Consider the following 27,413-nt stretch of genomic DNA (forward strand, 5'->3'; position numbering starts at 1 on the left):
CCAAAGTCCGTGCCCCTGAGCGGACTGAACCCTGGACTTTTAGTCCGAGGGCCAACGCTCTATCCACTGAGCAACACCAGCTAGTAACGAATTCCCGGAGTCTGAAAACGAAAACACAAATGACAATCTCACACAGGAAAGTAGAGCAGGGCCCAGCGAGCCACGGGTGCCTTTTGTGGCTCTGAGCTTCAGAGCCAGGGGCCCATCCGGAGGGCAGGAAACCCAGGACCCTGTGCGAGGGCACAGGAGCTCCCTCAAGCTGGGAGACAGACACCAGCACCCCCCCCCCCCATTTAAGGAGTGCGTGGGGGTGAGTGTGACTGAAACCAATCATCAGAGTAGGCTGTCCCTGCCGGAGGCCGGTTCATCCTTGTTGCTTGACACAGTTGCTACAGGCAAGAAACATCTGCACAGCATACGTTTCAAGGGAGCTGGCGTACTGTTCTTAATATGTTTGCTCCCCTTCTTAGCACTATGAGGCCACCTCCCTGAGAAAGGTTGTTTCCCCAAGTGGGGATTTTCCCCTGCAGTTAGGGATTAACAGGACTAAGGAAGGGAATAAATCAGTAAAACCCCTTCACTAAGTGCCAGGCGGGTACCTTAACTACGAACAATCAGAACAACCTTTACTTAGGATAATCTCCTTCAGTTACTTCCTTGTAGTTGAACAGAACAATAGAGTAGTGAGCTTGGAATGGAGATAACAAACACCCTAACCTTTGGAATAGAATGGATAGAATTAAAATCAAATAGTATAAATACAGATGAAACAGAATAAAGAAGGAACCTGGCTAGAGAACCTGGCTAGGCTACTGATCAACTGAACGCTATCTCCGTGTCATTCCTTCTTCGCTGACTCCGTCCACACCTTTGGGAACCCCTGGACCAAGATGTCCCCGCATCACCAAGTGTGATGTCAGACAAGGGGGGGACCTGCCAGAGCCCCTCCTCTGCCCACACAGGGCCTGGACACAGCCCCTCCACCATTTGTTCCTCATGCTCTGACCCACTGTATGCATTCCCCACCCCCTTGTGCCGACACTCCCTCTGCCCACCCAGCATGGCCCCTGCAGTTCAGCCCATTGGGAAACCCCAGCATTTCTCACCCACGCTCTAGAGTCCCTGCCACCTGATGGAGGCCCAGCACAGGGAGAGTGGATCCAGCCTCTGGAGATGGGTGACACAGGTGTGCCCTCTCTCCAGGGGTCAGTGGGGAAGCCTGTGGCTGTCCCGGCAGAAAGGGCAGCGTCTGCCATTGGCCGCAGCCAGCATGGGTCCTGGAAGCCAGTGAGAACTCTACACCCCAGGCCACAGGGAGGTGGCGGCCTCAGGGGGGGTGTGGGGACCTCTGGGGGAGATGAGGTGGGATGGGGGACAAAGGGAGGGAAACAATAGTGGCTGCAGGGCCAGGCCACCCTCAGCACAGGTCAGGAAGACGCTGAGGACACACAGGCGCTAACCTGAGAGAATTCTTTTTATTCGAGCAAACAGAGAGGAGCAGAGCGTGCAAGGCTCTGCCTTCTGCCCACAGCTGCTCCGCACAGGCTGCTGCCCCCGATGCCTCGGTCCCAAGGCTGGCTAGTCCAGGGTCCCTCTTGGGCGGCAGGGGCAGGAGGAACAAGGACATGAGCTGGGGGGCCCTACAGAGCATCGCTGGCCTCCCCCTCCCCCCGAAGCTGAACTGCCAACAGCCAAGATCCAGTCGAGGGGAGACAGGAGGAATCTAAGATAACCCACCCTGAAACAACACAACCAAGAGGAACCCAGGTCTGCAGCCCAAGGCCTGGGAGGAGCCCCATCTCACTGGCGACTTCTCAGAGCGGCAGAGCTGGGGAGGTGGGGCCGGGCCGCAGAGAAGACAAGGAAAGGAAGCCCGGAGGAAACAGCAGAGTCCCCTCGGTGTGATGAGCGGAGGAAGGAGTCCCAGGTGCTTCTCGACAAGCGGCACTTGTCCATCCAACAGGAAAATGGCGCGGGAAGCAGGCAGACGCCGGCTCCGGGTTCCACACTCTGCATGGCCTGGCCTGGGCAGCGTCACCTCTCCGACTTCCTGTCCAGCGTGCCCAGCACATGTGCGCACACAGGTGGACACACGCAGGCACACATGCCACCGTCTCTGCACACGTGCACGCCTGTCTGGCCGTGCGGCTCACCTCTCCTTCACATGGTTCTGTGCCCCTGCACCCCCACCGCTGGCCCCGTCCGTGCTGCCCCCACCGTGGCCCCCGCCGCTGCACAGCACCTCCGTGAGGTCGTCCATGACGGCGGTCTCTTTGGGATCCAGGAGATTGAACTCCCTGGCAAAGAGGATGAAGTGGATGTAGAGGGTGTTCAAGTGTCCATGCAGCTCGAGCGCCAGGGTCTCCTTGAAGTGGGACGAGTAGATGTGGGCCAGCACGTGGAACAGGTACCTGCAGATCTTCTTCACCAGGGACTCGAAGGAGCTGGGAAACTCTCGGCCTGCGGACAGGGCTGCGTCACCCTGGCCCTGCTCCCCAAAGCGCCCCTCCTGCCCCTCAGAGCCCTCCAGGCAGGCAGGGTCACCCCCAGCAGCCCTCACTGAGCAGCCACCAGCACACATTCGAGTGACTTGTCCCCGGGGCCCAGTCCCCAAGAGCTGAACCCCCTGGGCCACCTCTGCGACCAGAGGTCAGAGACCCACCACATGCCGCCCACACCTGGATTGGCCCCGGGGGTCCTGCATGCTTCCCTCTACATGGCCTGGACCCAGGGGAGGCACATGGGGACGTCCTGCCAGCCAGATTGAGGCCCCTGGAAGCTCAGGATGACCCAGAGCACCGCCAAGCCCTGTCCAGCTGGACACACCCACACTGGCTGCTCAAGGCACACAGGTCCCAGAGCCTGGGGCGGATGGCATCTTGACCCAGGGTGGCAGACGCCAGGTCAGGCAGCTGCCTGCTCCTCCTCACCTGCAGCCAGGCCCACCAGACACTGAGGGGCACTGCTGAGAGTCCTACCGTATTTCGTGGGGAACACGTCCTCATCCGTCACCAGCTTCTGCACCGAGCTCATGACAAAGTCGACGTACTGGGGGGCAGTGCACTTGACCTTCTTCCCTCGCTCGTCATACCAGTAGTACTGTCTGTGGGGACAAAGAGGCTGGTCATGGTGCCACCCCAGCCACACAGCCACCCTGGTCCGGGGGCGAGGGGCCTGCTGCAGTCAGAGGTGGTGCCAGGTGGGTGGCCACTATTGGAGGAGGTGTGGCAGGCGCCCAGGCTTCTCCTCCGAGGCCCTGGGGACACACCTGTGGGACCTGAGCTGTGTCTGATAAGGGGGCCGACTGGACCGGTTCTGACAGTCCAGGGAAGAAGACCCAGTCCTTGCACACCTCCCGCCACACTTGCTGCAGGAGCCACTTCTGTCCCACTCTGTGGCCTCCTGCCCAGCTCACCCGCCCTGCCTGCCCCGTCCTCCCTTGGGCCATGCCTCACAGTGGGACATGAGGGACACCTCATGCTCTTCCCCCAAAACAAGGAAGAGAGAGCTGGTGCCATGTGACCTTGTTCCCGCGTGATCTGGCCCTGAGCTGGGACCCAGTGGGGCCAGGAGAGCAGGACCCAGGGGCTGAGAGCCAGCACCGTCGTCTGCAGCGTGAATGCAGGGCAGTGTGCTCGAGGCCGCAGAGAGGAGCTCCTGGCCTCCTCCTTGGCGACCAGCCTCCTGTCGGCCTGTGTCCATGACCCTCACCCCTGCTCTGAAGGCTGGGGGCAAGCCCTGGCCACATGGTGGCTCTCCTTCCCACATTGCACTGAGCCAGGGCAGTGCTGCCAGGGGCTGTTTGCTGAGGACACACATGGCACAAGGTCCCAGGGAGAGCAACCAGCACAGGCCTGTAGAGGTCTCCCTCCCTGTGCAGTGCAGGAGCCCCGAGGAGGAGCCTCTACTGGAGGACGGCCGGCTGCAGCAGGGACCGCCTGCAACTTTGCGGGGCTTGTCGTCTTGGGAGCCCCACCGGGCATGTCCTGTCCCGAGGAATCCGGCCTGTTAGCCTCAGGCCAGCTCCTGGCACCCACACCCCAGCAGGACCCACATGGTCAGTGTCCCTGCCCTGGCTGGGCTCTCTTCCCGTTTCCCTGCCAGGCCCTGGGCCCCATGGGGACAGGAGAGCACGGCTGAAGAAGGCCCTGTGCCGCCGGGAGACCTCACAGGGACCGTGAGCAGGTCTGAGAGGCGGAGGTGCAGCCGCAGGGTCATGGCCCCACAGCCCACCGAGTCCCCAGGGCCAGGCGGCACTCACGTGTTGCACACGGCCATGGTCTGGCACGCCTCCCCCGTGCAGAACTCCGAGATAGTGCTGTACTGCAGGTTGACGTGGTGGAAGAACGTGGTGGCTGCGAGAGGAGAGAAGAGCAGGCGTGAGCTCCGCCACCTGACGCGGCCACTGCCCAGGGCAGTGCTCTGTGCTGGGATGGCCAGCACGTGTCACAGACCAAACGCCCCGTGGGGAGCACCAGCCTGGGGAGTAGCCACCAGCCACCGCCAAACCGGCAGCAAATACCAGGCGGGCGGGAGCTGGTGGCCGTCAGGCCTGAGTCAACAGAAGGCCACTCCAGCCCGCCATGCTTCAGAGAAGAGCCAGTCCCCTCCAGAATCCTACCACGTGTGCAGGCGGCCCTCGTGTGGCATTCTATGAGCCCTGAGCCCCAGGCCTGCTCAGGGCCCACACCGAGGCCCCTCAGTGCACTGCAGGGCTGGCCACCCCATGCCTCAGCGTCCAGCCCTCCTTTTTGGTGAGCAGCAGCCAGGCCGCTGGCCACATGGGCAGCACACCCTCTGCAGACAGAGCTCTGGGGATCCCCAAGGACCTGGAGGGCGGCCACCTGCAGCTGCTGTGGCTCCCAGCCCACCAGCCGCCCGCCCACCGTCCCCACGCACTGTTGCTGGCCAACCACTCGTTGAGGTCGATCTCCCGGGGCAGCACCACCAGCTCCCTGAACTCGCAGTCGGTGATCCTGGACTTGGCATACTCTGGCTCCAGGTACACCTTCTTCTCCTCGGCCGCAGGCTTCTTCCCGTTGGGCTTTGCTTTGGACTTCCTGCCGAGAGAAGGAGTACCATCACTGCCCGGCAAGAACCCCAGGAGACAGCCAGTGGGACACCAGAGAAGCCTCCTGGAGATGCCTTGGGGGTTCTGCTCCCACTGGCACCACGTGCCGTCCCCAGCCATCGTCTGGCCAGCAGAGCCGTCTGGCCACTACAGGGGAGAGGGGGACACAGACACATGAACCGGCAGCCTGGCATCATGGGTTGAACCTGGAACTCTGGGCTCTCCCCCACGTGTGACGCCACAGCCCTGCAGCAGCCCGGCGCACGCCAAGGGCCTGGCGCCCAAGGCGGGACCGATGAGCAGGACACAGGGTTGGGCATCACTCACCCTGACCCATGAACAGAGTCCCAGAGGCAGGTGGGTGGTGGGCAGGCGTCCTGAGCACTGTTGCCGCCGACCCCCCAGCCACATCATCACGGCTGCAGGCTCAGCTGCACGACCCCTACCCCGCTTGCCTCTCTCCCTCGAGTGCGGGGAGCAGGTTCCCAGGGAGAGGGAGGTGCCAGCCAAATGCTACAAAAATCTGCAGAAACGGCCATTTCTCACTGAGGTTTTTTCTTATTTAGGAAAACAGTTCTTCTCACAAAAATGTGCCATCATTTAACACACAACAGGTGTGTGTGGCTATTTTTACATGAACGAGTCCATATTTCTAACACGTCTTGCTTCCATCTGAGTATGAACATCGGTGGCTAAACACCACGAACCAATGCTCGCTGGTGCTGAGGGGCTGCATCCCCTCCTCAGTGGAGGCTGTGGCCCAGAACCAGCCTCCTGCCACTGCCCCAGGCCAGATCTGGGGCCAGGTCCCTGCGGCTGAGGTAGGTCAACGAGATGGCATATCCCCAAGAAGGAAAACTGCCCAAGGAGTGGCCTGGAGCCGCAGCTGGAGCTGCCCGGCCAGGCTAGGTTAGACACAGGATGCTGTGTCTGTCATACCTTGCAGCCCATGGGCAGATGTTGGGAGGGTCCCCCTGCGCACAGGACCCCCTCCTCAGCCCTGCCTCCTGCAACCCAGGAGGGGCGTGTGGTCGGGTGCAGGCCCAGCCCCAGCAGCCCACTCTCTCGGGTCCTCAGACCTGCAGGAGAAGCCAACCCACTCTCTCCTGGCCCCTGTCGCTTGTCCCCACACCTACAATAAAAACATAGGGCCCTGGGACCTCGGCAGCCCTCCCCCATGCCCCAGGCGAGGCCCATGGGCGGGGGCGGGGGGGGGGGGCACTGGCTGTGGGATGAGAGGTCTCTGCAGCTCCCTGACCTTGCCCTTTTTTTGTTCTGTTTTGAAAAGTTGCTGGTGGTTTATTTGAGAAACAGGAAGAAAAAATGGTCCCTGAACGCCAGGGAAATATTTTCCCTTCGGCTTCTCACAGGAGATCTTCGCCTTAAAAGGCGGCGTGTGCTGGCCTCCGGGGCAGGGCCTGAGTGGCCAGTGCCAGGGGGACGACGGGACAGACTCAGACCGGGGCCCTGACCCTGCCTGGGTGGGCCAGCTGGAGTGCGAGCACGGATGCCACACACTCAGTGGGCGCTCAGGGGTCCCCGTGGGGGCGAGCTGTTCACTGTGGACACATGTGCCCAGAACTTCTCAGAGCCCCGCAGCCTCGGCCCAGGCAGGGAGGCTCCGTCTTCTCCAGGTCGGAGCAACAGAGGGAGACCAGGCCCCAGGAAGGGCTGGGAGCACCGGGGGCTCTGCTGACGCCCTGAGACACTCACTGGGAGTGGGTGGGCAGGTGGGCCATGCCACTCCTTGCCCGCAGCCCTTCTCCTGACCCTGAGCCCCTGCTCCCGAGTGATGCACCACCCTGTGCCACAACTGGCCAGGAAGGTCACGGTGCCTTCAGCCCCAGGCAGGTAGGATATGCCTGCAGGACACACCTTGCACCAGTGCCAGCCTCTGCTCCGGTTGCGCACCGTGTCCAGCACCTGGACCAGGCTGCTCTGCCCTCCCCCGCACTCGCGCAAACTGGTACACGGCCACCACAGGGCTGGTGCACACAGCCTGGGCCTCCGGGTCTGGTGACCACGGTATGGGGACGGGACGAGGTGGGGCCCAGGCCGTGGAGCTGGCCGCTTGACCTACCTCCACGCTTTGCTCCTTAGGAGCAGTGTCACCTAGTGACTCACGAACATGCCAGAGCACTAGCCTGCAGTGGCCATTACAGGAGCGGCCACGACCAGCCACTGCCACCATCGTGGGCATCGCACAGGCCTGCATGCTTCCTGTCCACGAGACCCATCCAATGTCACAGCCCCTGCTCACCAGGAGGGCCCTGCAGTCGTCAGTGTGGCCCATCTGTGCTGAGCTAGACCATGTGCGCAGGTGTGAGTGAGGCCTGCTGGGCCCATTGGAGGTGCAGTGGGGCTGTTCCCCATCGGCTACGAAAGGAGTCTGGCTCTAGGAACACACAGAGCACTGGTGGGCTGGCCCCAGCTGAGGGGACACACCGAGTGCCAAGCGCCAGCCTGCCCCACAGCCCACGGGACACGGCCCTAGGCACCTGGCTGGCATGGTCCCACCCTCTGAGGAGCAGCAAGTAACTTCCAGGTTTTGAAAGTGGGATGAATCTTCAAAGCACCAGTCAGGCTTGGCGAGGGCTGGTAGTCCCCAGGTACAGGGTGAATGCACTCCCCTCTTTTCCTAGGGCCCCCCTCAACCTGCTGTGCGTGCATTGTCACTCCCTTGCTCCCTCGAGGATGCTGGGATAGCTCAGGCCATTGCCAGGAGAGGGATGCAGGCAGGTCTGGAAGGGGCGCCCGTGGGAAGTCAGAGAAGGGTGGAGACCCTGTGAGCAGGAAGGACCAGAGCTGGCTGTGTCTGGAGACAGCCTCGTGGGACATGGGGCGTGGGAGCTGGAAAGTCTGGAGGGAGCAGGGTTACAGAAACCTAGGGTACGAGAGCAGTACTCAGGTGCTGGGAGCCCCCACAGAAACTGCTCCAGGGAAAGGGGTGCTGTTGGTAGTCTAGAAGGGGAGCCACAGAGAGGACGGCCAGCAGGACCCCACCCTGAGCCTCAGCCACTGCTCCTCACTCCAGGCTATCTCAGGGCAGGCGCCCGACATGAGGAAGAGCTGTCTGGGGGGCAGTGTGCAGGCAGGGGCGGGGCAGCAATGTCCCTCGCGGAGGCACAGGCAGCTCCTGCCAACCTGCTCCATAGGGCACAGGGACTCAGCCCCACCCTGGCTGGAGCTGTGGGGTTACCCTGTCACCCCTAACGGCCAGGCACCGACATGCCGGAGGCTGCTGGCACTGGGGCTCTCCGCCTTCCAGGGACACCTCACACCCGAGTTTTTGATGCAGGGCCCTGGGGTGGGGCCTGAACTGTCCTGAACCTCAGAACTTCCTGGCCTGACTGTTCTCTCAGGTCCCAACCAGCCTGGCGCCTCTGCACCCCGACGGGCACAGAGCCTGGGAGATGTCACGGACCCCTGTCCGGTCCCCGTCAGACCACCACAGGCTGTGGCGGCTGGACTGCTTCTCCTGGTTTGACTGCCCACGGTCAGCACCCCAAACAAAGGGGGCTTTCATAAGCTAATGCCCCACCAGGAGGGAGACTGCCCGCAGGCAGCCAGAAGAAGGCAGGGCAGGAGCTGCACACGCCGCTGGCCCCAAATTGCGGCCACCATGTGGCCACGGGTTCCGCTCTCACTCTGCCTGTGAAATAAGCGGCTCTTCCTTCAACACCGGGCCCAGGTATCACCTTCGCCTGGAGTCTTCCCAGGCCCCAAGTGAGAACAGCGGGCTCGCCCCAGCCCTGGCCACCGCCCCCCACCCCCAACCCCCAGAGCTCACCGGGACCTCTGGAGTCCCATGTGCAGCTCAGACCGTGGGTTCTACCCTGTCTTCCGTGGGGCCATTTCCATGGCCAGCCCTTTTCCATCATGCACACTGGTGTGCACACACCCACAATGCACACAGGTGTGCACACACATGGCCGCCTACGCTGTCCAAAACAGTCACTTTCCCTATTGGAACCAACGAGCTGAAGAGTACTGCCAACTTGTCACATTTCCAAACCCCCTGGTGAGCTGACCTGCTGCAGAAGGGAGAGGTGGACACCAGAGGTGCCCAGAGATGGCCAGAGGCACGGACCTCACTGGTTCTAGAACTCAGCGGTCACTCCACCAGGACCACCCATCAGGCTTGGCCCACACCCAGACCCTCACCACGGCTGCTATTCACTTACAGTTACAGACAGAACTGGGAAAGCGAGACGCTTCCACTTGACAGAGGACCCACTACAGTCACCTGAAGGAAAGCAGGCTTGAGCTCAACTGTGACACATTCCAAGTGACGGCCGCTCCTGACCCCCGGGGCCCCTCCAGCACCGACCCTGACCCCCAAGCGCCTCTCTGCTCCGGCTGGGGCTGAGGCATGGCCCTCGGGCCCCCCATGCACACGCACACTCATACTGGGCAAGGAAAGGTGCTACCCATGTGGGGGCACTGGAGGCCTTGCAGTAAAAGAAGAGGTGCAAACGATCATGGCCAGCCGGCCACAGCCTAGGTCAGTTCTCGGGGTATGGCTACTCATAGGCAGGCTCCAATCACCTGCCTGGAGACAATAGGCCACCCCCCCCCCCCCCCCCCACGGAGAAGGGCCTGTCCCGCAGGCTCAGCGGGGACGAGGCAGGACTGCTGTGGCCAGAAAGACTCACCAGTGGGCCCTTCTCACCTCCCAGGTACAGGTGCCCCTTCCTTGCAGGGGCAAACTCCCTCCCTCGAGCAGCAGGATGCAGGCATTTAGGGGAACCCCTGCAAACCAAGTTCCTGACCAAGTCCTGGGGGCAGCAGACAACTGCAGCCTGACCCAGGGGAGGGACCAGGGATAGTCTGACAAGCACCCCCGGTGCCCAGCGTTCACCTGAGCACTCTGCCGACCGCCTGAAGCACCATTTTGCAGCTGAGTCCAGTCTTGGGGGGCTGGCTGAGCAGAGCCCGGTCTGCGGGGAGGCTGCTGTGATCCCCCAGCATGCTGGAGCAGAGTAGAGGTGCCGAGGGAAGTGGGAGCCCCAGCACCAACGTCGCTCCCTCCCTGGGCAGTCTGCCTGGAGCAGCGACACCAGCCAATGAGGACGCGCAGGGGAAAGGAGGGCTCTGGCCTGGCAGACACACAGCTGCTCCTTTCACAGGCCAAGGCCAGCCCGCCTGGTTAGATGAGGGCGTGTCTCAGTCAACTTTTCAAAGTGGCGCCTTGCGGGCGGTGCTGTATGGGGAGGGCAGAGCCCCAGGGAAGAATGCGTCAGCCAGGCCCTGGCACCTGGAGGCCCTTCTGACACAGCTGGGAGAGCTCTTCTGAGAGCAGGCGGCAGCTCTGCCCATGACCTCCTAGGGCTGACAGCACCCCTTGCCTGAGCCCAGCCCTGTGTGGCTGCAGACACGGGCTGTCACCTGAAGAGTGACGCCGCCCGAGGCAGGAGGAAGACACGGCTGGCAGCTTTGGGGCATCCAGACCAGGCGTGAGCTGCCCAGGGCCTTCCAGTGGGGGGAGAGGCCGTGCGGCCACGCCTTCCTGACAGCTGCTGGCAGGTAGGAGAGCAGGAAGCACCGAAACCCCGAATGGCTGCCCCTGTGGTTAGCCGTCCACAAAGATCCCTGAGAGGCCCCACCCAGCCAGGAGCCCCATGCTCACATCCCCACCCCCTCAGCCCTGCCCTCCACCCCCCTCTCCCTCCCCAAGGCCGCATCCCATAAAGGGCCCCACCCACCTTCTCACCTGTCCAGGTTCAACCCAGCTCAGCACTGAGGACGGAACAACAGGAACGACGGGGACCAGGGCAAAAAGCCCCTCTGCCCCCACAGCCACCCAGACTGTCTGGGGACAGACACCAACGGACCAGCCACAGCAGCAGGCAGCTGGAATAACTGAGCACTAGGGGGTGCTTCTAGGCTCACCGTGTCCCATCCCCTGCACTGCCCTGTCCTAGGACCAACCACCTCCGCCTTGGTTCCTTCACTGGAGAAAACAGCCCCGAGACTGCGCCGGTGCACACACTGCTGCGAGCCTCTCCACTGGCAGCACAGAGCTGTGTGCACATCTGTCCACTTCAGACATGGCGTCTGCATGCAGATCACGCTGCACACGAGTCCCTCTCAATGCCCCTACTCTGGTCCCTCACCCATGGATCACTGCAACCTCCTCCAGGCTCCTCTGTAACCAGACCCAGACATCAGAACAGCGCAGAACTAAAGTGATATATGGAGAGATTTGAACAGAGGCGCAAGAGCTCTGAGAATCGGGAACGAGAGCTCCTGAACAACGGGGGAGCTACCAGAAGCTCAAAGTGACACACGGGAACACAGAGCTGAGAGAACACACAAGTGGGACTCTCATTTCCACTGTGCGATGATGGAGCAACAGACAGGGGCCCAGACCGCCATCAACGCAATCAGTGAAATACACAAAGCAACTGGCAACGCACAGGAGGCTGGTGTGGAGCAGGCACACAGCTGGGGCTGCTAACAGGATGGAGCTGCCTCATCAAGAGACTCTGGCCCAGCCGTGGGCAAACTATGGCCCGCGGACCGGATCCGGCCCATTTGAAATGAATAAAACTAAAAAAAAAAAAAAAAAAAGACCGTACCCTTTTATGTAATGATGTTTACTTTGAACTTATATTAGTTCATGCAAACACTCCATCCATGCTTTTGTTCCGGCCCTCGGGTCCAGTTTAAGAACCCATTGTGGCCCTCGAGTCAAAAAGTTTGCCCACCCCTGCTCTGGCCCTATGGACAGAGCCACCCAACCCTCTGGCCAACCACACGGCTGAGGGTGTACAGAGCCTCACAAACAACAGCTCCAAGGAGCCGTGAGCTCAAGCAGCATTCCAGAGGTCATAAGGGCAGGAAGACAGCGTGCTCCCACATCCAGAGCCCCACTGCAGGTTCTGCAGGGGGAGCAGCAGCCCCAGAGGAAGGGTATCTTTAGACTGGCCCCCAGAAAGCTTTTGCTGAACCAACAGAAAATGAACGGCCCGCTGGAACCACCACCACAGTCCTTGTCGGAGGACCTTCAACAGGATCGCCATCCCATAGCTAACACAGCAGATGTGCATATCAGGTGAGGAAACAGAAAAATGCAACCATAACCAGGAAAACAGAAACAGACTCAGACACGACAAAGATGCTGAAGGTAAAAAAGACTTTAAACAACAAAAATTAATATATTCAACGATTCAAGGACTTAAAGAAAAGGATGAATACAATGAGTGAAAAGATTAGGGTCCTCGAAAGATATAGAAATTAGAAAAATACAAGCAGAAACTTTTAGAACTGAAGATTACAATATCTGGAATGTAATTTTATGGGATAGACTTAACAGCAGATTAAACAACGCAAAGAAAAGATTACAACAGCCCTAACTGGTGTGGCTCAGTGGATAGAGCGTCGGCCTGCGAACTGAAAGGTCCCAGGTTGATTCCGGTCAAGGGCATGTACCTTGGTTGCGGGCACATCCCCAGTAGGAGATGTGCAGGAGGCAGCTAATCGATGTTTCTCTCTCATCAATGTTTCTAACTCTCTGTCCCTCTCCCTTCCGCTCTGTAAAAAATCAATAAAATATATTTTAAAAAAAGATTACAACTAAAATATAACATAAAATTTGTAGAAGCCCCGGTCAGGTGGCTCAGTTGGCTGGAGTGTCAACCCGTACACCAAATGGTTTTGTGTTTGATTCCCAGTCAAGGCACATGCCTAGGTTTCGGGTTCAATCCCCAGTCAGGGCACATGCACGAGGCAACTGATCAAACGTTTCTCTCTCACATTGATGTTTTTTTTTTTTTCTCTCTCTCCCTTTTTCTCTAAAATCAATGAAATAAGTAAGTGAATAAACATATACTTGGGTGAGGATTTTAAAAAAATTTGTACAATGCAGCTAAAGTTGGGCTTGGGGAACATTTATGACCATAAATGTTTATGTTAAAAGAGAAGGCTTAACCCTAACTGGTTTGGCTCAGTGGATAGAGCAGGGGTGGGAAACATCATTACATAAAAGGGTACGGTCTTTTTTTTTTTTTTTTTTTAATTTTTATTCATTTCAAACGGGCCGTAGTTTGCCCACAGCTGGGATAGAGTGTCGGCCTGTGGACTGAAAGGTCCCAGGTTCGATTCTGGTCAGGGGCATGTACCTTGGTTGCGGGCACATCCCCAGTAGGGAGTGTGCAGGAGGCAGCTGATCGATGTTTCTCTCTCATCGATGCTTCTAACTCTCTATCTCTCTCCCTTCCTCTCTGTAAAAAATCAATAAAATATATTAAAAAAAGAGAGAGAGAGAGAGAAGGCTTAAAATCAATAATCTATACATCTACCTTAAGAAACTAGAAAAAAGTTCATATGAAACCCAAAGAAAGTAGAAGGAAATAAAGATACTAAAAATCTATGTCACAGGAAATGGACAAATGAAGAATTAAATTAAACACAGTCACCTTTGAAAAGTTTAAGAAAACTGATAAATTATCCAGCTAGACTGATAGAAAAGGGAGAGAGGCAACCAGTATTAAAAATAAAAGACGTCATTACAGACCCCACAGACACTGAGAGAATAACGAGGACTACAGTGAACAGCTTCATGCCAACAGAAAATGTAGACGACCAAACACAGGCTACCAAAACCGATACAAGGAATTAAAAACTTAAATTTATATAATTAAAAACCTTTCTACAAGGAAATGTTAGGTACAGGTGGCTTTAAGAGTGAATTCTATCAGGCCCATAAAGAACAGATAATACAGCCCTAGCCAGTTTGGTTCAGTGGATAGAGCATCAGCCTGAGAACTGAAAGGTCCCAGGTTCAATTCTGGCCAAGGCACATGCCTGGGTTGCAGCCTCGGTCCCCAGTCTGGGGTGGGCAGGAGGCAGCCGATCAATGATTCTCATCACTGATGTTCCTATCTCTCTCTCGCCCTCTTCCTTCCTCTCTGAAATCAATACAAATATATTTTTTTAAAAAGGAAGAAGAAACAATACCATTCTTACACATGCTCTTTCAGAGAACAGAGGGAGAAACAATACCAAACTAATTCAATTAGATAAAAATAAGGCAAGAACACACAAGACAAGTTACAGAGCAACATCCTCCATGAACACAGATGTAAAACTGAGAGTATTAGTAAACTGAATCCAGCCTATGCGTATAAGTATACGTGTGTGAGAGGTGTGTGTGAGTGCGTGTCCATGTAGGTGTGTGTGTAACTGCTGGGCAGATGTGCTCCTTTCCTCCTAAGCCCTCCACCCTCGCCTCCCAGCTCCTGAACACCGCACTGGGCTCAGCCCCCGCCATGCCCACCTGCTGCTCCTCCAGACTGTCCTGTTCTATTCTCTCAGGTTCTGCTCATGGCCAGCATCGGCTGCTGTGCTCACTCCACTTCCGGCACACACAGCCTGGCACATGCCTTACCAGCACCACACCAGGGAGTCATGTCCGGAATGTCACCCAGTGTGCTGACAGCTGCATCCCAGCACCCACAACCATCCTGGGAATGTGTGGGACCCCCGTGCCGTCTGATTCAGTGACTCTGCTGCACTGGGTCGTCTTCCCAGAGCTCCTCGCTGGACCATCAGACAATGCCTGGTGGCTCGCCCTTTACCTGGACAACTGCCTGCTTGGCAGCCCTCCTCTCATGGGAGGGATCGCCACATCCAGTGATCGCTGCGACGCTAACTTCATCCTACGGTCTGTTTGACCTGCTACATAAGAGGAAGCGCTGGTCCGGGGGGGGCGGGGGGTGTCCAAGGAGACAGACGGGGCAGGGGTGGTCTGGGCCGTGGGGACGCTGACTCTGGAGTCATTGGCGCAGGGACTGAAATAGCCTCCTGAGGTCAGAGGTCCCACTCCACACGGTCCATGGCGACCAAGGCATCTCAGCACCACCCCCGCAGGTGAGCCACCAGGGTGACCATGGGAACAAGGCTCAGTGGGTCTGGCCACTGACCCACTCCTGGCATGTCCCAAGCTGGGTAGAAAGGCCTTCACCTGCTCCCGAGACCTCACTGGGCTGGGAGCCCTGGGAGTGTGAGGAGGCGGGACAGAAAGGCACTGGCCGCCTGGAATCCCAGCTCCTGGGCCTCATCCTCACCGGCCCAGGGTGGCACCACGCGCAGGTGTGACGCCTTGTCTGGATCAGCCCACGGACCTGCGCCCCCAGCACCCTCCGACCGCTCTCCAGTTGTTTGCACCCTTGAGCCTCAACTTCCAAGGGCGAGCACGTGCTGCCTCCCTCCCAACCCAACAGCAGAGGGAGGGATCAGGAAAGGAAAGGCCCCCAGTGCACCTGCCCCCACAGCCGACAGGCCTCACACCACAGAGACGCCCCGAGGGACAGCGGAGAGGTGACAGCCCTGCCTGTCCAAGACACGCCTTGGCACCAGTGTGTGGGCAGGGCCAGGTCTGCCGGGTAAGGCAGAGACAGACATAGGGTGGGTCTCACGCTGTTCACCTCACACACTCACCTGACAGCTCTGTACAACCAGGCCCAAAAGGTCAGGGAAGACCCTCTGGGTGGCAGGCCAAGGGGTAAGGCTGGAGGCCAAGTGCCCACTAAAGCCCAGCCATGGAAACGCCGGGACACTGGAGCCCCCGGAACCGGCGGCCACAGACCCCAGGGCCAGGGTGTTAGGTCACAGAAGGCAGGGAAACACCCGTGCACCCCACATACCACCTAAACCGTCTGTTTCAAGTTCAAGTCAAGGCACAGTTCAAGCGATCACAGTGCCTGTTGGAGCTGATGGGTCATCCCACCTGAGCCCCAGCTACCGCTGACCGAGGGGCAGGGTACCCAGGCCATGGGGCAGCCACCTCTGGCAAGTCTCCCCTCTGACCCTGCACTGCATCTGCCGAACAAGGGCCCACCAGCCTTGGGCACGGACACAGTGGCTGAGACCCCTGAGTAAACAGCACCCTGTTGAATACAGCAGAGCCCTTGCCCACCCAGGGCACAGGCACGGACAGAGGCTGGTGCTCGCTGCTCTGCAGTGAGGTCACCTGGGCTCAGAAAAGCCAGCGGACTCATGGCAGGGGACAGGTGACACTCTCTTCCCTCCTCTGGTGTCACCAGCCAAGCAGGCACCGAGCCCAGGCAGCCAGGGTCCAGGCTGCCTAAGAAAAGGGCAATGTGGGTCCTGCCAAGTCACTCCACCCTCCCTGTGGGTATAAAAACCTTGGCTGCAAGATTTAGCCCAGGCTCAGTGCACAGGAAGGCGGCTCAGGCCACAGGGAGGGAGCAGTGACCGGAGCAGCCACTGGCAGACCCAGGGGAGCCTGGGAGAGGCAGGAGACCATGGCCTCCCAGCACCCAGAGTCGTCCCTCACCCTATGGACCTGGCAACCTGCTGATCCTCCAGAAACACTGGGAATCCCCCCCCCCCCCAAAAAAAATACCCACTGAGATCTAAGAAAAAAACAGCCTGGCCTGGGAAAATGCCAGGGAGAGAGCAGTGCCCTCCCTGTGCAAGGGCAGTGGAAATGTTCCCAGAGAGGGAGGGAATCCCAAGAGGCACAGGCTGAGAGCCCAACGAGCGGAGAAGGCCTTCCCACCCCATGGTCACCCTGCAGACCCACAGGGAAGGGACCGTTCGTTCCCTGAACCCAGGGCCCAGGCTATCCCCTCACAGCAGATCCACCCCAGGAAGTACAGACTGGAGGTGCCCCGTGCCCGTGAGCACACACAGGCACACGGAACCCGGTCTGCCTGGGCTGCAGCTCAGCGAGGGCATGAGGGTCAAAACCCACCACAGGGCTCTGTCCCCGAGAGCTTGCTGCAGCCACCCCGGCAGGCGGCTGGCCGGGCCTCATCTACTTCCCTTCCTGCGGTACCACAGGCCTGAGCAGGGCGTGTCCCTGGTTTTTTTATGGAGAGAACGACACCCAGCAGGTCACAGGCAGGAAAATGGGGCTGGCCGTGCTGGGACAAGGACCCTGGTCCTCCTCCTGGATTCCCTGGCGGCCAAGGTGAAAGGGCACATTCCCCTCTAATTGGAAACGCTGTTTTCTCTTTGGAATGAGAGGGGAGGCATAAGATGTGGGTGTGCCCGAAAGGGAGAGGAATGCCGAGATGCCATGGTCCATACTTGAGATTCCCGAGGGGAGACCCAGAGAAGCTCAGGGGGGAGAGCTCAGCACGGAGCAGGGGCCGGGGCCAGGGCCAGAGGGTTGGGCAAGAGCCAGGACCAGCCCTAGGTGTTTTAAGTGACCGAAGGCAGGCCGCAGCCTTGGTTCTTCGTGATGGGGCGTCCAGCACGGGCAGGGTGACCAGCGGATGCTCCCCCGCACCACGGTCCCCTCCCTCTCCCTTCAGCACTGGTCCCCTCAAACGCTTCCTGAAAGAGGTTCATGGGAGGAAGGGGTTCCCAGGAGGAAAGGGGTCTTGGGAAGAATGGGGATCCCAGGAAGTGCTCTCTCCTGAACTGCACTGAGGAGGCTCCCCCACCGCATCCTGAGGACTGTGGTTAGCATGTGGGTGGGACTGTGCTCGGTCCTGGGTCCTGTCCCTCTCTGTGCCTGTAAACTTTCCCTGGACCTGGTGTCTGAAACATCACAGCTGTGACCCCAGGCCCTTCATACGGGAGACTGTTCCACCTGAACTCGCTGCCCGCGGATCTGGAAAACTGCAGAGTTCCTTTAACTCATCCCTCTGCTTCTGGCTCCTGCTGGGCCCACGTGGCTGCAGCTCCCGCACAGACACACGGATGCTCTGTGCCTCCCCTGCTCGGCAGATGCCCACGCCAGGCTGATGTACTTGCTGAGAAGTGCACCCAATTTCCCTCCGGTCCTTGAGTCAGGCTTTCGGTTTGCTGTGGCCTCTCATGGCCCTGCGTTCTCCTTCGTTCTCTGGCTGCTCTTCTTGTGGGGGCTGCGTAGTCCTGGCGTGGCGTCTCCGAGGAGAGTGACCACAGTGGTTTCTGCTGCTCAGCCTGCGCCCTTTTCTGCTGGCCTTGCTCTGTCTTATGCAGGTTTTCCTCAAAACACCCAGGGAGCCGCCACCCACTCCTTCTTCACAGTGGGCACTAAGAGCTCCCTGGCAGCTCCAAGGCAGGGGAGCTCTCGGGGGGCGTCACTGGGCGCCACCTGGCTCCCTGGCAGCACACGGAGGATGACCCCTCCACTCTCAGTTCTAGGGGCCTTTCTCTTGGGCTGGTCAGACTTCCATTCTTCTGCCTGGAGAGGAGACCGCAATGCTGGGGTCTGAGACAAGAGTGGCTGGGGGACATCAACAGGCTGGCTGCAGGACGTCCTTGATGCTGTATCTGCTTGAAGGTGCCCCCTCAGGGCAGATAGCAGGGGTGGGGGGTGACTCACTGCTGCTTCTCCAGCTCACCCTCCAGCTCCTGGGCCCTACCAATGCGGAGCTGGTGGAGGTCTCTCAGCGACCCCCGCTGGCCCTGGTTCACCTTTCTCAAATTCACATTCCACCCCATCATCAGCTTCCCAACATCCAAACCTGTTTGTGCTGTCTCCCATCCTGTGCTTCTGTGGTTTCTACCTCCCAGAATTCCCCTTGCTCTCATTTCAGTGGGGTTGGGAGGGAGCAGGTCCAATTACAAGGCCAGTCCACTCGGTTCCGGCAGCAGGTCCAAGTGCGATACAGGATGTGGGCGGATAGCCCAGCTCCCTTCCGGGCAGCACCAGCGTCTCCAGCACACACAGGGGTCGCTGGCATCAACAGGAGCTCTGCTCATGGATGGCAGGACCTCCCACCGGCTCAGGACCACTCACAGAGGAGGGCCCAGCCCTGCCTGGACGTAGCTGGATGGCAGGGCTAGACGGTGCCCTGACAGCCTCTCCCAAAAGGCTCAGCCCCACCCACTTCCTGCCAGCATCACAGGATGACCCTCCATATAGGCCCTAGCCCCACGCCACCAACCAGTCAGAAAGCCACGGCCTGGACCCAACCCTGAGGGTCAGTGTCCAAGGCCATGACTGTACCCAGGTCCTAGCCCAAGGCTTCTGAACAAACAACACTGTCTCCCTGGGGGTTCTGAGAGGCCAAGAACAAGCACAAACCTGTCCTCTACTGGACCCTCAACAACACACTAATAACTGAGCCTCATCGCTGCTTAGAAGGGGGCCTCTGACCTGCCGGGATGCACGCAGCACCTCGTGTTGGGGGTCCCCACCACCGCTACCCATGCCCACCCCCACATGAGATTCCAACACCACTCGGAGAAGGTTTGTGTGGCTCATGAAGGTCCCGATCTGCTGGAGTCACAGGCACGGTCCCTGATCCTGGGGGACACTGGCCCCAGAGCCCAGGGTGTGGTAGTGGGGTGGGCATTCACACTGGTGGAATTTATCACACGTTTTGGCCTGGGCAGCGGGGGTGCGCCCCCTGAGGTTTCACTTTGCAGTTACACGTGCACAGGTGCCTAAGGTGGGCCTGGCCAGTCCAGCCCGCAGCAGGCCTCGGTCTGGCCCCGTGAAGCCAACCTTGCTACACTCACCCTGGCCTGACCCCTCTGGCTCCCAGCAGCCCATGGCGACATTTGTGGGTGACATGGAACCTGTTCCACACTCATGTGGTCTGGTACAGAGCCGGTGCTTGCCACCACTGTAGTCACCTGCATGGTCGGCAGCGCCCCCTGGTGGACCATCTACAGGGACCTGTCTTCCCTGGTAACAGGACAGGGGAATAAAGGTGACTCTGGAGTTCAGACAGACCTTCTCTCTCTTCCTGAGAGCCCTCGAAAGTTCCCCCATGGCTAGCCTGGTCTGCACACCCTTAGCCTCCGGAAACTATGTGGGGAGGTCCTGAAGGCAGTGGTGAGATGGGGGCAGAGGCCAGTGGGATAGTGGACTTAGAGCAGAGAGCAGTGCACCGACCCGGCACGAGCCTCCAGCCTCCGGTCCCTGGCAGCTACTGGCCTCTCGGCCTCGATTTCCTGCCTGTAAATGGGACGCTGACCTACAGCCCAGTGTCCTGAGTGAGCAGAGGAACCCACCACCAGCTCCTGGATGCCCTGGGCACTCAGGGTCTGCTGCCCAAGAGCTGGGCGCCTGGGCCGCCAGGAGCAGCCCCTGGGAAAGCCGAATCTCCTACTGGGCAGTGGCGAGGCCAGTGCACACAGACAGAGTCAAGCACTGCTGCTGCTAGGGCCCCACGACATGGGACTCTGTTGCCCTCTGTCTCCCTAGCGCCTCTGCATGGCGAGTGCAGCTGAGGAGCGAGCAAGAAAAGTCCTTTCTCAGCCGTGACCAGGTGACTCTAAACAGCATCCGGAGAATGCCAGGAGCAGCCTGCAGAAGAAAACTCACAGAAGTAACGGAGATCACAAACAGGCTCACCCTACGAACAGCGAAACACAGGTGACAGACAGTAGAGCCCTTTGAAAACTGGCAGCCGCCAGGGCAGGCCCTTGGCCACCCAGCAGGCACAAGCTAATAGAAAGTATGTGACAAAATGTATCAACAAGGGTAGGGCCACCTGACTACCCTCAGATGCCTGTGGCCCCTGCTACACTGTTTCCAGCCACCACACATGGAAACAACCTAGTCTCCCAGGTTACAGTCCCTCTGGGCTGGCTCCCAACCACCAGCTCGGGAGGAGGCCACAGCAGGTCTCAGCAAGACCCAGAACAGGGAACCAAGACACAGACACAAGAGAGAAGACTCTTCTTGTCCAGGCCTAGGGGTGGAGGAGGAGACGGGACACTGGCATCTCACCTTCCAACAGTGGAAGGTGACACAGGTATCACTTTACTTTGCGTCTCTTTACACAGTGAAGAAAGGTAGGACATCAAACAAGGCCCGGACCCCCGTGTCGGGACCACCTCGCAGAAGCACCACGTGCTCCCCTGCCTCTGGCGGCTGATTCTCAGTGTGGTCCCCGAGTCCAATGAGAAAATGCAAACGATGCCGGGGGAAGAGCAGGGTGCTCAGGAGCCCAGAGGGGTACTGACCCAACAAGCCACAGGCTTCTGCCCTTCAGAGAACTGTCAGGATAGCACGAGGTCCTCCCAGGCCGGTCTGCTTCCCACACGGCAGTGCTGCTGTGACCTTTCAGCTAAAACTCTTCTCTGATTTCCTTGACGAGCCCTTCTTTGTCCCACTGGTCAATCAGAAGTGTGTCTCCTAACTCCTAAATACAGATGATCTCTGTGGCTGAGCCCTGATTTGATTCACTTTGGCCAAGAACATGCTTCGGAGGGTTTCCATCTGCTGAAATCCGCAGAGGTTCCGGTCAGTAGATATTCGAGTGCTTAGAGCAAGGGGTGGGCAAACTTTTTGACTCGAGGGCCACAATGGGTTTTTAAATTGGACCGGAGGGCCGGAACAAAAGCATGGACGGAGTGTCTGTGTGAACTAATATAAATTGAAAGTAAACATCATTACATAAAAGGGTACGGTCTTTTTTTTTTTTTTTTTAGTTTTATTCATTTCAAATGGGCTGGATCCGGCCCGCGGGCCGTAGTTTGCCCATGGCTGGCTTAGAGGCTGTGCAGTCCACCGTTGGTGGGCACTCTACTCTCTGCATTAGGTCAAATGTGTGCACCGTAGTTTTCGAGTCTCTGCTGCTGCTGGCACATGTGGTCAGAGGACAGCTACGCTGAGCCTGTGTGAAGAGCCCCTCCCGCCGCTGCATGAATGCAGGGCAGGTGAGTGGGTTCAGCCCCAGCACCTTTCTGGGCCCCGGGCCAGTGCCACATCCTCCCAAGGGCTGTTTTTTCAGGCTGAGTAACTGCCATTGTGTATACGGACCACGTTTTCTTGATCACCTGTCCACAGACACTTAGATTATGTCTATGTCTGGGATGTTGAAAATAATGCTGCAATGAACATGGGAGAGCAGATAGCTCTTCAAGATAATGATTTTGTTTAAAAATAGATCCAGTAGTGAGACTGCTGGATCAGAAGGTAATTCTTTTCTAACATTTTTTGAGGAGTCTCCACACTGTTTCCACAGTGGCTGCACCAAATGTACATTCCCACCAACAGTGTGGGGGGCTCCCTGTTCTCCACGGCCTCACCAGCATTGCCTCCCGCCTTCCCAATGAGGCCCCCGAACTGGATCCTGCGGGCTGTGCTCTCTGCAGCTGTTCCCAGCTGTGTGGTCAGCCTGGCGGTGCAGGTATGGGGTGAAGACTCGGCCACAACACGTCCCCAGTCGCCTGGTGGTGCCCTCTGCACCAGCTCCACCGTTGGGGAGGCGGTGGTGCCCCATCTCAGGAGTGAGCAGACACTGCCGCTGAACCAAGGGCCCTGCCGCCTTCCTGGAGACAGTTCAGATCTCAGGGACAAGCAAACCACCAGTGCTCTTCCCTCCCTAAAAACATGAGTCCAATGAGGAGGCAGTAAACGAGGAGAAACTAGCACCAAGCACCCCAGAGGAAGCACAGCTCCTCCGTGGCCACTGCCCACTCTTCAGTCCTGTGCAGAAAGTCGGCATGGAGCATGGCGGGGCTGCCGGCTGCCAGTCAGCCTGGAGGAGGCCCTGAAGACAATTAGGGCACCACAAGACCACACACTTGTTTTTACATGAATTATACGTGCCAGAAACTCACAGCAGAATTCAGGGAGTCCAGCATTTCTTCAGCCAAAAAGGTAGGAGGCCGCCCCAGGGGGAACACAGAATGATCCTGAACACAGGTTTAATGACAAAACGTGTCTGAGCCCTGCAGTGACATTCCAGAGGACGGCCTCTCTGCTCTGACTGCAAATGTAGGAGCCAATGTCAGGCTACAGCCCCGGCCCACAGCACTGCCAGCCCCGGAGCACACAGCCACACTGCTTCCCGGAGGCAAGGAAGGGTGGCAGCAGGGACAACTTGCATGGTGACAACGTGACCACAGGACATACGCCCCCGTGCCCTCGGTGCCTCCGCGCTCTGGGGCTTCAGCACATCAGTGTCCCTGACACTAGCAAACCTGACTACAACGACACTGCCATGACCAGGGCCTCCGAGAAGCCACGTCAGCCACACCACTGCATGCAGGGCTGGGAGTCCTCCCCAGAGCTGGGTGCCGAGGCTCAGAGAATTGTGACTCCCGGGACAGCCTGACACATATGGCATGCCAGGTGGGCACCCATGCCTCCTGTCAGTGCCCCTCCCAAAACCAGGGCCTGCAGGGCAGATGCCCACTGCCAGCATTCATGTGGCGGCTGCCAGAGGCAGGCTCAGGGTGCAGCGTGCGCTCCTGTCTCCCACCACAGACGAGCTTTACAATGTCACACTAAGTGACCCAGCCACAGAAGACCACATGTGTGGTTCACCTACACGAAATGCCCAGAACAGACACATCCACAGACAGAGAGAAAGCAAGTGGTTGCCGGGGACGGGGCAGGGCAGGGGCGGAGCGGGGAGGGACTGCTGACGGGCATGGGGTTTTCTTCTGGGGTGAAGGCAACGTTCTCAAATTAAACTGTGGTGATGGTTACCCAACTCTGTAATTTCACTAAAAATTACTTAATTGTATGCTCGAAAGGAGTACACTTTATGGTATGTAAATTATACCTCAATGAGGCTGTTATAAAAATAGCCTAGAGACTGGGGCGAGCTCAGTCGGGTCCCCTCATAACCAGGCTCAGTGGCCAGCCACCAGCAACACCTGTCCAGGAGGCAATGTGTGACAGCCACTCAGTCCCTGAGAGTCAGGCAGGTAGGCTCCACCCGGCACAGGACTCCTGCAGGCAGAGCCACAGGCCAGAACGCCTTGCAGCTCAGCTCAGCAAAGACGGTCAGCTGGCCGGGAGCTCCCGGGGCCATGCACTCAGCACTGCATCTCCTGGTGGTCGGTTTGTCTCCTTGGCCAGAGCCAGGAAGTTCTGACTGACACCTCACCCCACCTCACCTCAACTGCTGCTTGGAGGAGCAGGGCGTGGCTGTGTCAAGGTGTCCGCAGCCCCAGGATGGGAGAAGAGGGCTCCTGGGGTGTGCTTGCTGCCCCTAGCTTCGGGTTCCAGCCGGAGGGTGGGCTGTCCCTGCAAACAACACCCTGTGGGCCCCACCCAGGGCCAGGGAAGGGTGCCCAGGTTTGCCCCGCAGTCAGAAGAGGGAGGAAGTACATTTCCTCTTCTGTATGTCCAGAGCCGGGAAGCTGCTGCATTGTGCTTTCTGTTGGTAACATTGACACTGCTCTTTTCTCGTCCGCTCATCAATGCCCACGGCTGCCAGTTAAGGGTAAGACACACGTTTTCCCCAGATGCTGCTGCAGGGCTCCTCGCGCCGCAAACCTCGTTGAATCTGATGTGGCTGCTTCCTTCCCAGGGGCCAGGCTGCTACCTTGCCATCAGCTTCCCAGGGTGGAGACAGCCAGGGACTGCAGAGCAGACCACACAAGAAGCGGTGACCCTTTGCAAGGTAGAAAAAGAAAGTGCTACACACCTACTGCAACAGCCAGCTCAAGGCCAAGAACAGGAAATGCACAGTGACACAGATGCATGCAAGCCACACACCAAGAAGCTCCTCTCTAAGTCAGGCCGGCAGATTCCAGAGGCAAGTTGCAACGTGCGGCGTTGTTTCTGGCTTCCGAGCAGGTTTCCTGCGGGACCTCCCTTCCCTCAGACGCAGCCGGGAGAGCGGAAGATAAGGCCGCACCATTACTCAGCACAGCCCTTCCAGGGACAAAAGCCATGCTGGAGTGACAGTGGTCAAAGCTGGAGGGAGCATGAGCGCTACGTTAGTGGAGTCCATACTTTGTCACCTGAGATGAACTGATGGAAAGAAACTCTTTCTTAGAAAAACTGAATAAACAGCATTTAAAACACAAAGAACGAACTATATTGCAAACTACATGGTTGACACTGAATGGTGTGAATTAATAAAAGTAGTAAGGAAATATAAAAAAATAACACATTTCCTGACATCTCCCAGGCTGAAACCCAGTTGAAGAATTGATGGCTAGCTCAAGCCCCAGTACTGAGTGCACAAAAGGCGTGCAACGGGTGCAAGCGCCGCTGGCTGGCTGTTCTCGCTGGAGTGGAGAGACGGGTTAAGTGAGACGTGGACCCGAGTAGGAGACATCTCCAGGGCTCTGCTGCTCACCCACTCTGTGGCTTAGTCTAGGCCTCGCATCATCATATTTTCCAGTAGCTGCTCAATAAACACGTGGGAGGGGCAGAAGGGCACCTGGGCTCTGCTGGCTCCAGCATCCTAGGATACCACATTGAAAACAAGCTCTTGAGGAAGATTAGTACTTGACAAATGAAATCATACCCCTTTTTAAAATAGTGGGAGGGGGTCATAGTTAAGGAACTATGGGAGAATTCGTGGTTTATAGTGTCCAATATGCAATCCACTGAATTTAAGAACACATGCACAAAGAACCAAACTCCACCGATGCCCTCCCCACATCTCAGTGTCCTCTTGGAACTGTCCATTGCACAGCCAGGCAGAGCGGACACTCCTTCCCTTCCCAGGGGCCCATGGAAGCAGCAGCTCCAAGCCTCATCCCTTTCAGAACTGTCTTCCCGGACCAGCCCCCCAGAAGGGGGCCCAGGAGATGGGTGCCCCGAGGGCCTTACACAGACGACTGCCTGGGTGCCAAGGTCTTGGCAAGGACCTCAAGAACCAGTCCCTTAGAAGCCTAACTGTGGTTAGTTCCTGCATAGTCACAGCGGTGACAGTGGAGTCCACAAAGCACAGACGTCTGTCAAGTTAAATGACTGTCTGCTGGTCAGTTTCCAGGCGCTGGAGTACCTGCTTCCTATGGACACAAGCACGCCATCTTCACAGAGAGGGGGCAAAAGACCAGAATGCCAGCGGCTGCTTCCTCAGCAACTCAGCCGATTAGGCTGGCCCTTCCCACACTCACTGAGTGGACTCGGTTGAAACAGGCTTACTGGGAGGCCAGGTTTCCCCCCATATAGTCCCTCCCAGTAAGTGCAGAAAGCGAGTGTCTGCAATTCAAAACAAGGCAAACAGCCGTCTGCCTTCAAAGGCCTCCTACAAAACACCTCTGGTAGGAGCCGCCAGCGCACAGCAACGCCAAACACGGTGTCAGTGCCCTTCTCCATCTCCTCGGCTCACCTTCTCCGAAAGCCATCCTGCAAGCACTACAGTTTCTATTTCACAGGAGGAGGTCAGGAGAGGAGCGTGACCACCTAAAGTCACACAGCTAACAGCAGCAGTGCTGCCTCCCCAAGAAGCCAAGTGAGCCGGCCACACCAAGGCTGGTCCCCAGCATCACCCACACGCTGCCCTGCCTGACCCCTGCACTCTGGGTCCCCCCCCCCCCGGGTCCCCCCCCCCACTTGGCACTTCGCTCTGGCTGCTCAATTCATCCCTCAAGTTGCTTGTCCCCCCCGGGATCCCCCTTTCCTAGACTCCACACAACCTGCAGGCAAAGGTGGATGATCTAGCCCATGGCCTTAGTTATCCAACAGCACACCCTCCACCCTGCCCTATGCCCTGCAAGGGGAACAAACGCCTTCCCCCTCCTTCCAGGACTTCAGTCTCCAGACAAGCCTTTCCAGGAGCCGGGGGCCAACAGCAACGGCTCCCCGCGCCCAGCCCCTGAGTAAGGAACCTGCCTCCGGGGGGAGAAGTGCTAGTAGAATCAGAGCTAAGGACATGGGGCAGGGCCCGCTGCTGGGGGGAAAGTGCCTCCCTTCTTGGTCCTCAAAAGGTAAACGGTTGGAACAATCACTGGAGCCAGTGAACTTTTTGGAGACCGTGTGACATTTTACCTCGTTTCTCTCATTTCCAGCGAAACACAAAAGCCACTGGAGGGGAAGCCCAGCCCGCTGCTCCCGGCCCGACGCTTCCTTCCTACCCCACCCGCGGCCCGTATCCGCCGATCGCAGCGCGGCGTGCGCCTCGCCCACCGCACCCTCCCCACCCCAGCCTCGCCCGGCTCGCCCTCTTCCCGAGCCCGGCTGACGGGCCAAGCTGGGCTGCTGTGCTTCGTGTTCCTCGGTTTTAAGGAGCTGCTCTCGGTCGGTGCTAACGTTATTTCTCCCAGAAGCAAGTTCCCCTCGGCGACCGGCGAGAGCAGCACCCGGTCCGACACCCAGCGGCGAGGTGTGGCCGGCCTGCCCTGGGCCGGCTCGCGGGGTGCGGCGGGCAGCGCGGGCGCCGGTCCCGCCCAGGGCGAGCCACCCTGCTCCCGGTCCCGACACCCCGCGTCCGGCCCCGCCGCGCGCCCCGGTCGGTCACTGGCCCGGCGCCCGCTCCCCAGTCCAGTCCCCACGGAGCCGCCCCTGCCGGCCCAGCCCGCTCCGCCCGCACCGGATGCCCTTGACCCGCGCTGCCCGCGGCGCGCCTCGAGTTCCCTCCCGCGGGCCCGGCCCTCCCGCCCGGCCGCCCGACTCACCCCATGAGCCAGTCCATGGCTGCGCGGGACCCGCCGCGCCCGCCGTCCGACACGCTCGGCCCCAAGCCCGCGGCGGCCGGAAGTAAACACTCGCTCGTACACTCCC

The 27,413-nt window shown here is 58.7% G+C and overlaps 1 protein-coding gene across 4 annotated transcripts; it reads right to left on the minus strand.

Annotated features, from left to right (window-relative positions):
* Positions 1-1,461: 1,461 nt before the first annotated feature.
* MOB2 (MOB kinase activator 2) lies at positions 1,462-27,413 on the minus strand. Of its 4 annotated transcripts, none has more exons than XM_081098819.1 (6): positions 27,308-27,387; positions 23,846-24,707; positions 4,900-5,060; positions 4,262-4,355; positions 2,979-3,103; positions 1,462-2,460 (listed from the first exon to the last, which is right to left on the minus strand). In XM_081098819.1, the coding sequence occupies exons 4-6, from the start codon at positions 4,276-4,278 to the stop codon at positions 2,150-2,152; spliced, it is 453 nt and encodes a 150-aa protein (XP_080954945.1). In that variant the 5' UTR covers positions 4,279-4,355; positions 4,900-5,060; positions 23,846-24,707; positions 27,308-27,387; the 3' UTR covers positions 1,462-2,149. The 4 variants fall into 4 exon arrangements, with proteins under 4 accessions (XP_080954945.1, XP_080954944.1, XP_080954943.1 ...); XM_081098818.1 differs by having other exon boundaries at positions 23,846-24,345; positions 27,308-27,381; XM_081098817.1 differs by lacking the exon at positions 23,846-24,707 and having other exon boundaries at positions 27,308-27,413.

Source organism: Myotis nattereri (genome assembly GCF_964212035.1).
Source record: "Myotis nattereri genome assembly, chromosome: 9".
Taxonomy (NCBI): Eukaryota; Metazoa; Chordata; class Mammalia; order Chiroptera; family Vespertilionidae; genus Myotis; species Myotis nattereri.